This window comes from Notechis scutatus, chromosome 9, assembly GCF_049901735.1.
Source record: "Notechis scutatus isolate UNSWTSFEM ecotype Mainland chromosome 9, rNotScu1.2, whole genome shotgun sequence".
Taxonomy (NCBI): domain Eukaryota; kingdom Metazoa; phylum Chordata; class Lepidosauria; order Squamata; family Elapidae; genus Notechis; species Notechis scutatus.
Window position 1 is genome coordinate 18905399 of NC_142017.1, and position 16442 is coordinate 18921840.

Sequence of the window (16442 nt, forward strand, 5' to 3'; positions counted from 1 at the left end):
AAGAGGTGACAGAAGTTTCCAGGCCTCTGGGCTCCAGACTCCAGTTGTATATCATGTGCAAGTTATACGGATTCAATACAAGAATTAAGATATTCAGGTTACATTAAAAAAGGATTACTTGTATCAAACCCTCTCCTCCTTCTTCTTCCATTGAAGAATGGCAGATACACGGATCTGACGGGTTTTTTATTTTTTTGCAAACAGATGAAAATCCACTCACCTTCCCCTCACAAGCAAGTCCCTTCGAAGTGCAACGACTTCTTCTTCAACTACTTCACGCTTGGAGTGGTGAGTTAAAGATGGGGTTAGTACGCGCCATTAAACCCTGTTTGTATAACCATAAACACAAGTGGCCAGGGTCACCCCAATAGGCCGAGCCACGTCACCTGAGTTCTAGCATTACCTTAGCTGGTCTGGTCAAAGTCCCAGGGCCAAAAAGGCAGCTCCTGGATTCTGCAAAGCCACTAGATGGCACTTGAGGGCCTCCATAAACTCCATCAATGAATGAGAGAAGTCAGATTTTCCATCAGAGAGTAAAACCTCTTAAGAACTTAGTTTTTGCTTAAGAAGAGTGGTATTGTGATGACCCAAAGGGGCCTGGCACAACAAAGTCACAAAAGTAGGTAAAGTCCCTTTAATACCGCCAACTTGGGCCCCAATGTCCAGTTATCATTGGCTGGAGAAAAAAATCCCAAGAACAGTTTGTAAAAGGAAGAAATTCCGTCCAAACCCGAAGTATATATAAATTATAACTAAAAACCAACATAAACCATGCTGCAACAATTAACGAGACAGGGTAGGATAAGGAATTGCAGACTTCAAAAGATAACAAAACAAATACTGTTGTTGGGAGGACGCCAGAACTCAAATAATACAAACCAAAATAATTCATGCTTTGCTTCCAGCACGGAGCAATGCGCAAACACCCTCTTTATCCTGTTTTCCCAGCTGCAGCTAATGAAGGGAATCAGGGCCCTTTCCTCCCCCGTAACCCACATTGCTCCCTTCTCTGTTCCTCCCTGCATGCCCTAGGATGAAGAGGGGGTGGCCCTAGGTCTTCCTCTGAATGCCCAGCCAGACTGTGCCCTTCCCCAGTTTCCTCCACAGCCACCAGAGCCACACTCCCACTTCCTGTCAGCTGTTCCACCTCTCCCTCGGAATCAGATTCCAACAGAGGCATGACAGGTATGGAGGTGCCACACGTGATATGATGTCAAATTGTAGGCCAGCTGTTGAAAAAAGTAGCAGATGGTTTGGCTGCTCATTTTTGAATTAATTCATTTTTTCAAGTTGCTCACATGTAGAATGTCTACACAGATTCTCAATCATGGTTATCCCAAAGGTACTAATTTTTTTTTTTTCAAGAGGCAACTGGACTTTCTGTGTTTTTTTTTTTCTTTGAAGACATTTCGCTTCTCATCCAAGAAGCTTCTTCAGCTCTGACTGGATGGAGATGGGGGGGGAAAGCACCTTTGAGTCATGCATAGAATATCGTAGAATAAACAGTCCCAAAGGTGCTTGTTTTTCTTTGAAGACGTTTTGCTTTGTCATCCAAGACGTTTTTCAGCTCTGTCCTTCTTGGATGACAACCATGACCTGGAGGGCTGAGAATCTCTACAGACTCTTAGCTATACAATTTGGGATGAACACCCTTGGAATGGCGTGGAAGTAGGAGTGGATTTCCAAAGGAAAAAAATTGCAGACTACAGGAACCATTCGCACTCCTCAGATGACCCTGAGGACACAGATAAACCTCCAAGTGGTCTCGACGACCCTCCAAAAGGATGCAAGTGACCAGCTGTCTGCAAGGAATATGGATCCTCCCATTGCCCATCAATCTAGTCAGAGCTGAAGAAGCTTCTTGGATGAGAAGCAAAACGTCTTCAAGGAAAAACAAGCAAGCCCAGTTGCGTCTTGAAAAAAAAAAAAGCACCTTTGGGACAACCAGGACCTGGAGGACCGAGAATCTCCATAGAATAAACAGGCTTGGAAGGGACCTTGGAGGTCATCTAATCCAGGGCTTACCAACCTTTTGGACCTCAGGGACCACCAAACTCATCATTTTAAATCCCGCGGACCACTAATATGGATTTTGGCTGACGGTGGCTTGCTGAGGTTGGTGGGAAAGTCGGTCCCGTATTCCCAGAGCTGTGTAGTCCCAGGACTGGCCCTTTGGTCATCCCGGAGCAGCTGCTTCTCCACCCAGGTGCACCAGCCTGCCATGGACTGGAGGAGCTGCTCCAGGATGACCAAAGGGCCAGTCCAGTGACTCCTGCAGCTCTGGAATATGGGACCGACATTCCCACCAATGTCAGCAAGCCACCCCGGGGCGAATTTCCCTTCCCTGCCCTTGGTCTTACCTTCCACTTCCAGCTCACGTGGCTCTACTCAAGGTAAGGTTTGCGCTTGGCTGAAGGGTGGGGGCGGTGGGTGGGCGGGCCATGTAGACGGCACAGCCTTGTGTTCCCGCAAAGCCTGGATTAATTGCTTTGGGGGGGACATTTCTCAACCACCCACATTTTCCCACCGTTCTAGTCCAACCCTGCTCAAAGCATGAAACCTTAAACGCCCTCCTGCACAAATGGCTGACCATTCTCCTCTTAAAAACCTCCAGTGATGGAGCAGCCACAACTTCTTCAGGAAAGCCATTATTACCCTGGTTTATTGTTCTGACTGTCAAGAAATTTTCCCTTCGTTCCAGTTTAAAGAAGACGTGCCTAGTTCCTTTAGCCATTCACCGTATGCTTTAGCCTCCAGTCCCCTAACCATCTTTGTTGCTCTTCTCCTCACTCTTTCCAGAGTCTCAACATAATTTTTTGTATCGTGGTGACCAGAACGGGATGCAGGATTCCAAGGGTGGCCTCACTAATGCAACATAAAGCAGTATTATCACTTTACGTCATCTTGAAACTATCCCTCTGTTGACGTAGGCTAGGACTGCATTGGCTTTTTTGGCAGCTGCAGTACAGCTCATATTTAAGGGGTTGTCTGCTAGGACAGCTAGATTCCTCCTACAGTTAATACTGTTGAGCCAGGTACTTGTTGAATGACATGTAGGGCGTTACAATAATTTAAATAGATCAATTGATTGATCATGATGACTGGTGCGGCGGCCTAGAAGTGAAGCTCTCGCCTCACAATCAGGAGGCTGTGAGTTCAATCCTAGGTAGAGGCAGATATTTCTCTCTTGGGGCACGATGAGAATATATCTGCTGAACAAAACTCCGCATTGGCAACAGGAAGGGCATCCAGCCAGTAATACTCAGCTCCATTCAGTTGCCCAGGTGCATGGGATTATGGGGTCATTAAAAGAGGATGATGAATCGATTGATTATGATGGCTTGTTTCATGTGTTTTCCCTTGTTGTTGTCATTTTCTCCCACAGGACATCCTTTTTGATGCAAATACTCATAGAGTAAAGAAATTTGTTTTGCATACCAATTATCCTGGTCATTATAACTTTAACATGTGAGTAAAAAAAGCTCTATTTTCTATTTCAGTTTGAAAAGTTTACGGGGTAGAGCAGTGGCCCAACAACCTTCGCAGCTTGGCGGCCAGGCTGGGAGGGGGAGAGAGGGCAACTGGCCTTCCGCTCGGGCGAGCTGAGCTGTGCACACATGCATGTGTATGTGCATGCATGCGCACACGGGCCCACCTCTCACATGGCCCAGCTCTGAATAGACCATGGGGGTGCCTGAGCTAGAGGATGGATATGCCAGAGCCTAGAAATGTTGTGCTTTGCTGGATTTCCACCAGGGTTAAACACACAATGCCTAATACAGGGGTCTTCAAACTTAGCAGCTTGAAGACTTGTGGACTTCAACTCCCAGAATTCCTCCTCCAGTTAGCTCAGGAACTCTGGGAGTTGAAGTCCACAAGTCTTTTTTTCCAAAAAGTTTTTCACTGTTGTCTTTTACAAACATCTCTTTTGGTGAACAGTGTGATTCCAGGTTTTTACATTTCCATACAAACATGACCATAATTACATATCTATCTTACATATTCAGTTTCTTATCGTATTATTACATTTTCCATTTTCTATAAATTTTCACAAATATTCTTATGTTTTTCACACTTATTTTATCCATTTTTAATTCATATCTTAACTTATTCTGTTTTTCTTTAATTATATTCTTACCTTCTTTATATATCTTAAAACTCTTATTTCTTAATCTGTATTCATTATACTTTTATCTGTCATATTTGCAATTTCATCACATATTCTTGTTTCATTATTCAATAAATTCCATCTTAGTTTTGATAATTCCAAACATTTCCCCCTTAATTACCGGTTTCAGTGCACCACCCTTTTGTCTTATACATCATTCAGTTTACTCTCCTTTAACTCATATTAAAAATTACCATAATATAATCATTTTAGTTATCACCTAAGTACTACTTATCACATATACATTTTAGGTTAGATTCCACATGGTATTCTTTTCTTTATTCTAAGACATTTATCTTTTCTAATACGTTAATCTTTTCAGCTAATTGTAGAAACTGATATTTGTCTTTGTATTACAATTCTCATAATTCATTTTAATTATATTTGACTATTTTTTGAAAATCATTGTTAAATTAACTGGAATATATGTAAAATGGGACTATGATAAGAATGTCAGTTACATTAAATGAAGAATGCCAAGTTTGAAGACCCTTGGCCTAGTGTATCATTTCTAAATCTTCATCGGAGGAAGGAGTCTAACCTTTCCAAAAATTTTCTCAAGACAGTCAAAAGCGTTTATCTTCTTATTCCACGAAATAGAGGCAAGTCCTCCCTTAAGGGCCAAAATTGAGCCTGGAATTTTGACTGTAAATTGTTCTGGTCTTTAAGTGGCCCACCATATAACTTGGTTTGATTTTACACCATTTCTTTATGACACTCGTAAAGCAAGTCGCTGCAGTCATTCAGTAAATCAGGTGGTCGCTAAGCAAATCCATTTTTTTTCCGAATGGGCATTTTTGCCAGAAATGTTGAAAATCGCATGATTGTGAAAGGGATGCTGATATTCATAGTGAATATTCTTACCCATGCAAGACTGCAGAATATAGAACATGCATAACATTTCACCTTTGAATCCTTTTGAATTTGTAATATATTTCAAGTGTCATAACACACACACAGACACACAGGCTTTTCAAGCCTGAAACAGCCATTCTGAGTGTTGAAATGGGCTGTTTTGATCATTTTGGAAGGAGCTTAGAAACCACATTTTGAATTCAAAACAAGGTGCTATGAATTCAGAACAGTTCGACTTAAACATGATTCATTTACAGCAGGAGTGTCCAGCCTCAGCAACTTTAATGGCCTGTGGACTTCAACTCCCAGAATTCCCTCGCCAGCCCATGCTGGCTGGGGAAATCTGGGAGTTGGTCCATAGGTCTTAAAGTTGCCAAGGTTGGACACCCAGGTGTAGCCCGATAGCTGTCCGGGGGATTCTGGGATTTGCCACGGTTGGACACCCCTGATTTAGAGTCAAGTATTATTTTTTTAAATTAAATTCTTGTTTATGATTGTACTTTCTCCTAACTGCTGATTCCACTCTTGCAGTTATCACCGTTGTGAATTCAAGATCCCACTCGTTATTAAACGAGGTAAGAAAGAAAGAATATTTGGCAAAAGATACAGGTGAATGGAAACATCTACCATGAATGAATTATGGGTGCCTATGATTCAAGGATCTTTTTTTGATGTGTTTGAAAAAAGGTTTTAATCAAAGTTGAGGGTAAGCCCAAAGTTACGGCATGTGAAGCCGAGACTTTTAGGCTCAATATGGCCAACAACATAGGTGAATTTAGAAAAGATTAAGGAAACAACAGAAATATTAGAAAACTAGTGCTGACACCCTAATATATACCCTTGGTGTATGAGAATTTTTTTTTTTTTTTTTGAAAATTTTATTTGGGTTTTCACAAAAAAATACAAATAAAAACATCTTTTTTTGAAAATAGCATGGTCCCGGGTTACACTTCTTCATACAGACACAAACTCAATTTCATGCTCACTTTTATGTTCTATTCCATATCTTATTACTGTTTTACATTTTCTACATAGTTTTTCTTCTCTCTTAATTTTCTCAATTTTATTTTAATTATCTCAATTCAAATCATTATATTTATACTTTTGTCTGTCCTGTTTCAATTTCATATTTTCTTTTCTCATTAAACAAATTTTCTCCTGTAGTTACTAATTGGAGTATGACATCTTTATATCTTAATTTTATCCATTCAACTCTTATTTAAGCTTCAATATATACCTTGAGGTTATAACATTCAATATAATACATAACTTCCAATCGAATTCTGCTTGGTACATTCTTAAAATGCACACTATATTCTTAAAAAGTGATTATAAATATATGTAATTAAAACACTCATTCCATTCTAATTCAGTTCTATCATTAATATTAATTAAAGTCTTAACATCGTTAACATTTCTTTTCAATTAAATATCATACTTCCTTGGGAACACTTATAAGTTTTCCGAAATTAATTTTTCCCCCCTATTTCTCTACCCTTATATTTTATAAAGCATTAAATAATTGAAATGTTCCCATCCTTTCCTAATTCAATTCTCTCATTCATTTTATTTCATTTATTTATTAACAAACATTTCACTAGATTACAATAACTATTTTATCCATCATTTTAATCATACATTGTTTCATATTTTCTAAAATTATTTCTAATATAACAATACTATCTTATGTACCTTTGCAGAATCCCTTTTTCAATTAAATTTTCACCCATTATCTCTAAATAGGCCCTGTTTCTCCATATCTTGTTTCTGTCCTTTATAACTTATTTTCCTTTCCTTCTTCTCTCTCTTCTTCTCCCTCCCCTTTTTACCCCCTTGTCTCTCTAATTCTAATTCTCTCTTCTGTATTCCCCTCTTCTGTTGCTTTCTAATATTATACTTATTTTTCAAGTTGTTATTCCTTTTCTTGGTTGTTTTTTCAAATCTTAAACTTTTCATTCTCTTTCCCCCCCTTTCCTTTTTTTCCCCCACATAAAATTACTTGCTCATTAAAGATGGCTTCTTCTTTGTCCCAGTCTTCTTGTTCTGCAGGCATTTCTTGTTGTTTCACATAGTTCCAGATCTCCATTTCTAAGAATTGAAATTCGAAGCCAAAAGAACCTCTCCCTTCTTGTGCATCTTTTTTGTACTTTTTAAGTTCCATTTTCAGTTCATCTAAAAATAGTGCCATTTTAAACACTTTTAAACAACCACCCGATTGATTTTAGTCATTCAAATGCAATAACCAAAACTCCAGAGATCAACAAATAATCCAAATACTCCCAAGCTGTTTCTTCATGCTTCTTTTTTCCCACTTTCTCTTCCTGGGGTTCTACTATTTTGTAGCCAAGTTTCAGTTAAAATGTATCTTTCAGAAGTCTTGTTGAGGTTTTACTGTAAATTCCTTTTAATTCCAGTCTCCTCCCTTTTTTCCAGATGCTGCCCTTTTATTCTTTTTCTCTCCTTTCCTGCTTTTAAAAGCTTTTAAGTATCCAGAAATCTTTATTATCCCTTTGACATTTTATTTTCAGCTTAAATGCTTATTGATGTCAAAGTGGTTTTTTTTTTTTCCAATTTCTTATTTAGATCTCTTAGCTGGCAGTATAGGGAAAGGGAGAGAAGAAACACTTTTGGGACAACCATGACCTGAATGACTGAAAATCTTCTTAGACTTTCCTTTTCTGCTCTAGGCCAAACCTACCTTATTGATGTTTTATTAAGCATTCGATAGGAGGAATGTGCCATTGACATGTAAACTTATATTTTTAAATTTTTTCTCCCCCCAAACTAGAAAGTTCTGAGTCACAGACGGAAACCTGCACAACCTACAGCAAGGTAAATCACAAAAGAGGAGATTCTTAGAACAGCCCTGACCTTACAGGTGTTTTACCTGGGTTTTTTGTTTTTTTGTCTAGGTTACTAGGAGAGGTGCTGCAAAAAAAAAAACGTTTTCCACGGGGTCTCAGTAGAATCTGGGGTGGGTGGATTCATACCAGAATACAGCTTACTTTGCGATATTTGCAGTTTTAAGTTTCCAGGAAGGTCCAAGAAAAAAAAGAGCAGGCTTAGCCAGGAACGAGGCCCCTGCGAGGAAGGCAGCTGTGGGGTCACCACTGAGAGATGTTTGCAGTTCTTCCAAAATGGCGCCTGAATTCTGGACATGAGATGCATGCAGAACCTTTTTCTGTTTGTTTTTTAAATAAGGCTGTTATTCACAGCGGGCTTCATTTTCTTCATTTCCTTTTTCTTGTAGTGGGATAATATTCAAGAGCTTCTTGGACATCCTGTGGAAAAACCCGTAGTTCTTCACAGGTAAAAAAAGAAGAAGAAAGAAATGCTTTCCTTTGGGAAGAAATAGCATACTTTGCTACCAAGATATGGAGAAAAACAACCACCACCACGGATCCAATAATGATATTGAGGAGCTGAAAGGGGATACGTTCTAGATATTTAGTACTGCTGTAGAATTCTGCTCAGTATTCATTTGGGTCATGCAAAACTCACAGTCAGAATAGAACACAGAATAGAACTGGAAGGGAACTTGAGGTCTTCTAGTCCAACCCCCTGCTCAAGCAGGAGACCCTATACTAGTCCAGACAAATGGATGTCCAGTCTCTTCTTATAATCTTCCACTGATGGGACACCCAGAACTTCTGAAGGCAAGCTGTTCCATTGGTTGATTGCTCTCACCATTGGGAAATTCCTCCTTAATTTTAGGTTGCTTCTCTCCTTGATTAGTTTCCATCCATTTCTTCTTGTCCTGCCTTCTGGTGCTTTGGAGAATAGCTTGACCCCCTCTTCTTTGGGGCAGCCCCTCAAATATTGGAAGACTGCTATGATGTTGCCCCTAGTCCTTCTTTTCTCTAGAGTCTAGAGTAGACGATCTCTCATGACCCTGGTGGAGACTGACTCTGAGGGAGAGAAGGAACAGCCCACAGGGAGTGGAGGTTTGGCTCCGGAGGTTGGGGAGGAGGTTGGGGAAGGGCAGAGGCCACCTGGGCAGTCCGAGGAGGACCCAGGCCCTCCCCTATCCATCCTAGGGCACGCAGGGAGAAGAGGATAAGGGAGAGACGTGGTCTCCTCGGGAGGAGAGGGCCTGATCCTCTTCATAGGATGCAGGTGTGACAACTGGATAAGAGGATGGACATGCGGATGGGCGAGTGCTGGAAACAAAGCGTGGAAATGTCTCTAGTTTATTGTTCCTCTCTGAGTTTGATGTCCTTCCCAGTGTGTGTTTCCTGTGGACGTCCTGCAGCCCTTCTCTTGCCTGGTTTGTGTTGTTTTTTACTCTTTATAATTTATAGGCATTTTTAGTTTAAATGGCATTTCTTCCTTCTTGTAACTGCTCGTGTGGGAGTTTTTTGTCTCCAGTCAAGGATATTTGGAGCTTGGAAGCAAAGTGAAGGAATAAAAGGGGCGTCACCTGTTTTTTGTGACTGTGTTTATTTTGTATCCCACCCTGGGTCATCACACTATCCATATCTAATTCCTGCAACTGTTCTTCAACCTTCTGCAACCATTGTTGGTTGGCAGGTGTTATGGAGAAAACCCTCAGGTACAGGTGGTCCTTGAATTCCTATTGTAATGGAACCTGTCCACCACAGTCATAACTAGCAATAGTAATAACACTTAGACTTATATACCGCTTCCAGCCCTCTCTAAGCGGTTTACAGAGTCAGCCTCTTGCCCCCAACGATCTGGGTCCTCATTTTACCCACCTCAGAAGGATGGAAGGCTGAGTCAACCTTGAGCCAGTCAGGATCGAACTGCTGGCAATGGGCAGAATTAGTCTGCAATACTGCATTCTAACCAGGGTAATTTCGAACGATCACTAAATGAATGGTTATATGTCGAGGACTTACCTGTACTTTTGGAAACCCATCTTCACCAATATTTTGCTTGTTGAGCAATGTGCCTCACGACAGAATTTATAACTTCCTGAATAATGCGTAGCATAGCAAAGAAGGTGAAGCGTTGGGGAAGTTCATAACATCACTTCGAGGCCAGCAAAATATACATTGCGAAATAGCACCGGATGTTGGAAAAATTAACATTCCTACGAGGGCAATTTTTAATTTGAACTGAAGTTTGCTTTCATGCAACCGACAAACAGATCTTCTTTCATTTCTACAGGTCGTCCTCTCCGAACAACACAAATCCATTTGGGTCAACTTTTTGTTTCGGGTTACAACGGATGATCTTTGAGGTGAGGAGAGCAACAGTCAGTTGGAGTTGGGTTGGGTTGAACTATTGCTATACCTTCTTTAAAAATGGATATTATTACTATTTTTTTGAGATAAGAAGGACCACGATGCATATTGGATATATTTCCAAGTATGTTGTTTTGTCTTGCTTGCTTATTCCATGGAGAGAGTTCCCAATTCCACAACCATTACAAGCATTTAATATGCTGTTACTGTGTAGAAATATTTTGCTTTCTTATCCCACCGCCCAGGGATAAAGTTGTTCTATGATGACTTGTTCTATGGTGGTATGTGTGAATGGCCTTGGGAGACAGGGAAGAGCCACAGCCAGGGGAATGCTCAGATAAGAGGCAGCTGAACCCTCAGAAGTAATGTGGATGAATGGGGTGGGTGGGTAAATATCTGGGGAAGGGACCCTCCCTAGTTTCCAGGTCTGTAAAGGCAACAGGGGAGAAACTTATTCTCAGACTTGCAAGAGTTTATTAATATAATGTTACAATAAAGTAGAATTACAGGTGGTCTTTGGTTAACAAGGGTAATTGATAATTCCCATTGTTAAGTGATGGCATTCACTAAACAAGGATTATGGGTCATTGAGAAAGTCGCAGGTCATACGAACGTTCATTTGCAGCCCTCCCTGCCATCTTCTCACAAGCTTAGAAGCAGCCCAGCAGGCAGGTGAGTGGCTGCTACTGGGTTGGAGAGGGCATGTGGGTGGCCAAAGAGGGTAGCTACTGCTGATGGTAGATGAAGATCTGGAGCAATTTAGCGGATCAATTTGCAACCTTCCTTGCTGTCTTTCCTGTTGAGTTGCTTGTGGGAAGACAGCAGGGAAGGCTGCAAACAACATACACAAGAAAGCAACCCTGAACCAGAAATATTCTTCTTTATTGGAACATTCACATGACCATAGGACCATTATGAGCTGGTTGTCAAGCATCCAGATTGCGATCATGTGGTCTCGGGGATGCTGGCACAGCCAGAACTTCAAGGATCTGATATGTGCCACTTTGTCATGTCTGGTCAGCTGCCAGCCCCTCTAGCAGCCAAATCAGAGGAGGAGGAGGAGGAGGCGTGGGAGTCAGGGTCAGCATTAGGGAAACCTAAGAGCTCTGAGAGGGAAGAGGGAATGGGGCTGGCAGAGAGAGAGAGAGACAGAGAGAGAGAGAGAGAGCGCCTGGGCCATCCGTCAGCCCTCAGATGGAGAGTTAACAGCCCCCAGGTCCGGAGGTGGCTGATGAAGAAGAAGAGGAACAGTTGGGTTCAGTGCCTGACGTGCGGATGCACAGAAGGCAGAGGAGAGGAGAGCAGTGGAAATCTGTGGGCCGGTCCCTGGGACGGAAGAGCCTCTGCTGCTAGTGAAGCCCCACTCTAGCTCTGGGGATAAAAGGCAGGGGGCAGAGTTGAATAGATGTGGCAGACAACTATTCATCACCCTGTCGGATGAACTAGTTAGCCTGTGGTGAGAGAGAAACTGGGGCTCCTAATTCAAGGAATCAATTATTGAACTTCAGAGGGGTTGTCGTGTTTGGGGAACTGGGTCAGACACACTTGTGCATCCCCATCGAAACTTCAATCAGTCCCTGAACGAATGAGCGTTAAGTGAGGACTGCCTGCAGTTCCTTCGGGTACGCTTCCTGTCTGGATGACCTCACAGGACTGATGCCCCCCCTGAGCCAGCCCTTCCCTGGGGCCTTCTGGCCTGACCTCCTCCAGGTGGCGCCTTCTCTCTTGCTCCCGATCGCCTTTGGCTGCCATTTTGAATCTGTTGGCTGTCTCTCCTCCGCAGGTGATGCAGAATAACCACATCGCATCCGTCACGCTCTACGGCCCGGCCCGGCCCGCCCTTCAGACCAAGACCTTCGACCTCCCCCAGTGAGCAATACCCACTGACCATAAGGCTACTACACAATTCGCTCAGCGTGCCTTGAGTTGCTGCCGCTTATCAGGACGGAAAAGCACGAAACGGTGGAGAGTGTGAGTGTGCGTGTATATGGTTGTTTGTGTGTGTGTGTGTGTGAGAGAGAGAGAGAGAGAGAAAGGGGGGGAAGGAGGGAGAGAGAGGGGGGGTACAAGAAAACTTGGCCCTCGCCATCTGTGGATGGCACCGCTGGAAATCCTCTGGAGCTGAACCTTGCAGGACTTGGAGCCAGTGGCAGAGGCACAAACACAACTACTACACACACACACACACACACACACACACCCCTAGGCGGCACTAGCGTTAGTCCTCTCCTCTTGCTTGGCCTTGGAAGTTACGGTATAAATGCAAACAGTTTGGCTTTGTGGAGCTGGACAGAGAAAGAGCTTTTGAAAAGCGCTCAGCGGGAACTGCACATCTTAGAAGCACAAGTTCCTCATCTTTGGGCATCTGAAAGCAGGGCTCTCTCTCTATATATACATACCTATATATATATATACCTATATATATGTGTGTGTGTGTATACGTATTTTTTTCCCTTTCTTTCCCATCTGTCTCTGCGTGCCGCGTATTGAGAGTCGCGTTCCTGTGTTTTTATTTTGCTTCTGGGGGACAAAAAAAAAAAAAAAAAAGGGAAAAAGGCAAGGATATGGGTGGACACAGACTCACCCAGAGCTCATGTATAGGTGTATATATAAAATAAAATACATGGATTTTTAGTTAGCTTGGGATAGCCCACCATGCTCAACATGTCCATAATTTCAGGCATCCGACGTTAGAAACGAGGCACAAAGCAACCTAAAGACTTGGTGATCATATATATGTGTATATGTATATATATATTTGCACTACATACACTTTAATTACTTGATAAGACCTTTTGAATTTTACTGAGTGCTGAGCGTGAGTGGAGGCTGGGTTTAAGTGTTGTTGTTTTTGCCACACCTAAAATAATTGGGGGTTGGGGAATCTGATGCAATTTTTCTGCACTAAATGTTTACTTGATGCAATGAAAACAAATTTTGTCTCCTGCCACGTTTGGTGAACTAAACCCCCAGTTTTCTTCTGGGGTTGGAGGGAAAGAACAAAAAAAAAAACCTCGAATTAGATGACTCCTACAAATTATGATGCTTTTAAAGGAAGAGTTCGGATATATCATATTTTTTTTTCTTTGTATGCAAAACAGATAACTAATATGCATTCTTGGAAGAGTTTTAAGATGCAGCTTAAGATGTGACATGAGATCTGATTTAGAACGTCCTTGGGATTGTTCTGTACCAGGTTTTTAATCACCTATATCCCGCTGAGGTGAAATAGAAAACATGTCGCCTTAAGGAATTTTCCCAGGGACTTTTTGAGGAACTTTAACCCTGGAGGTGAAATTTCTGGGTTGTCTTACTGTGCAGCCCAGCAGAATGAGGACTGTGCCTCTCTCTCTCTCTCTCTTTTTTTTTAATTTAATGCCAAAATTTTAGCCAAAGAGATCCTTAATCTTAAGTTTTCAACATTTCTACGTGTATAGATCGGAATAGGTAGAAATAGAGATACGTGTTGGGCAGTTCCTCCACCTCCATCCGTAGCAGGGGGAAAAAATAATAATAATTCAGCGACTTCTAGTTAAGGAAAAGTTATTTAAAAGCTTGTTATTTCAAGAAGATCTTAAGGGATGCATGTGATTCTTTTGCTGCTTTTTATCTTTAAAAAAAAGTAAATAATAAATGGTCTCGCTTTTCTTTCGATCGTAACCCTTTTTACAATGGTGGAGAGGAATATATATATATATATATATATATATATATATATATATATATATATATATATATATATATATATATATATATATATATATATATATATAAAGACTGCATAGAGAGAGAGTTTATAATTTTATCCCATTTTTTAATATTTTGGTGTAGCAAGTTGTGATATAAATTATAGATGATTTTTGTGAGTTTTAAAACTGTGTGTAAATACAGAATTTTTGTAAATACAAAAAAAAACAAAAAACCATTTTGTAATTTTAATTCTGTGTACAGCTAAAGCGTGTATAAATTTATCCACAAATGAGGAATAGGGATTTTCAGAGTGTTAAAAAAGGTTATGAATCCTGGACCGGTAGCAGGATAAATGTTGTGTGAGTTTGCTGTAAATTTGTGTGTGTGTGCGTGCGTTTGTGTCCCTCCTTTTTGTCATTGAGTCCTCTATACACTGTTGGACTAATAAATAAATAAATCAAGGAAGCCCCATTGGGCCAACAGGAAGAAATGGTTTAAGATTGACCTTTATTCTTAAATGTTTCTCCAAATCCTGTTTTTCCTTGGACAGTTGCTTGCTGAGAATTTTTTTTCCTTTCCTTTTCTTATCCCACGAATTTGTGTTTTCATAATTCTCCTGTAAATTCTCTGAAATGCGTTAACATCTAGCATGTACCTTAAAAGGACAAATAAACAAGACTTGGTTGCTGGGTTTAACTACAGTGGCTGAGTATATATGTACTTTGCAACAAATGAGTCGGTCTTGGATTTATCTTCCCGTCTAGATCTTGCAGAAGGTGGTGAATCCTTTCAGAGATACTTTGTAAAGTAGATTAGGTTGTAGGAGATTTGGGGTGAGTAATCTTTGTGCAGTGCTTAAAGGTAAGTTTCTTTAAAGCCAGGGATTACTTTAATACATTCTGTGCGCTCGTGCGTGTGCTCTACAAGTAGTCCTTGATTCATAACCTTTCATTTAGCCTACCAAGTAAATCACAATTCCAATATTCCAGTCTTTCTCAGTCTGTCTGTCTCTCTGTCTCTGTCTTTCTCTCTTCTCTCTCTCTCTGATTCTCTCTCTGTGTGTGTCTCTGTCTGTCTGTCTTTCTCTTTTCTCTCTCTCTGTTTCTCTGTCTGTCTTTCTGTCTGTCTTTCTTTCTCTGCCTTTCTCTCTCTGTTTCTCTCTCTGTGTGTCTCAGTCTGTCTGTCTGTCTCTGTCTCTGTTTTTCTTTCTCTCTTTCTGTTTCTCTCTCTGTGTCTCTGTCTGTCTTTCTCTCTGTCTGTCTTTCTCTTTCTCTCTTCTCTCTGTTTCTCTCTGTGTGTCTGTCTGTCTGTCTGTCTCTGTTTTTCTTTCTCTCTTTCTCTCTCTTTCTCTCTCTCTGTCTCTGTCTTTCTCTTCTCTCTCTGTTTCTCTCTGTGTGTCTCTGTCTGTCTTTCTCTCAATCTCTCTCTCTCTCTCTCACACACACACACACACACACACACACGGTGACCTCCAAAGTCCCTTCCATTCCTATGATTCTATATTCACACCATAGCTTCCTAAGTTATCACCATGCACCAAATCCATTTATGGCTTATTTGTTTTGGTGCACAGATTCATAACAACCAGGTTGTGTGAACTGGATATAAGTATTTAGAGTCGTAAAGATTATAAAATTATTGTTTTCTTGCACATTCTGCCATTTTTTCTCTCTCCTGAAGTACAGTAGTTGGATAGGTTAGCCACAAAAAGAGGAAAATATTTTTCTCTCTCTAATGGAATATTTATTTCTCTGGGCAAATGCTCTCTATCAGCACAACATAACAATAATCCTGTCTGTTCTTTCTTAATTTGAAACAGATTTCTCCCCCTGCAGCAAAATCATCATATGATGTGATCTGACTTACAAATGTTGATTTTAACTTTATGACCTCTTTCCCCACAAAACACTGGTGAAATCAGGTTTTCCAGACCCTAAGGCTAACTTAGAAACTTCTGTTAAAGTTTGTTTCCCTTTTCGTTACATGCAAATCAAAGCAAAAATCATATTCCTTGAAGGAATTTGATCAAAGGGATCTGGAAAATAAACGGAGCATAATAATTTCTTCCATTGTAATTTAATTCTCCCAAGTTTTTTTTCTGACTCACAAACACAGAAACAATAAATTTAAACAGTGTTTTATTAGATCATTTTTAAAAAGCTCCCATTTTCAGGAGCAAATTCAGGAAGGAAGGAAGATGGTAAGTTTTCTTTAGTTGTATGCTGCCAACCAACAACCTCATCATAAATTTAAAATAATCTATAAAAAAGAAGAAAAGGAAACCACAATACATTAAAATGCCAATAAAAAAATTAAATATGATTTTATTTGTTTGGCTAGTCTAAGGAAAAGAAGAATTAGCAGTATTCCAGTATTTGAGGGGCTGCCCCAAGCAAGAGGGAGTCAAATTATTCTCCAAAGCATCAGAGGGCAGGACAAGAAACAATCGATGGAAATTAATCAAGGAGAGAAGCAACCTGGAATTAAAGAGAAACTCCCTAACAGGGAGGACAATTAACCAG

General features: G+C 40.7%; 1 protein-coding gene across 2 annotated transcripts in view; it reads left to right on the plus strand.

The window, feature by feature from the left end:
* Nucleotides 1–14186, plus strand: part of PHAF1 (phagophore assembly factor 1) — a 61448-nt gene extending 47262 nt beyond the window's left edge. For both annotated transcript variants that reach the window (XM_087971690.1, XM_087971689.1), the window contains exons 11-17: nt 205–288; nt 3386–3468; nt 5555–5598; nt 7812–7855; nt 8274–8332; nt 10154–10226; nt 12014–14186. In XM_087971690.1, coding sequence (XP_087827816.1) covers nt 205–288; nt 3386–3468; nt 5555–5598; nt 7812–7855; nt 8274–8332; nt 10154–10226; nt 12014–12103 — 477 coding nt within the window. In that variant the 3' untranslated portion in view covers nt 12104–14186. The remainder of the gene's footprint in view (nt 1–204; nt 289–3385; nt 3469–5554; nt 5599–7811; nt 7856–8273; nt 8333–10153; nt 10227–12013) is intronic.
* The last annotated feature ends 2256 nt before the right edge of the window (nt 14187–16442 follow it).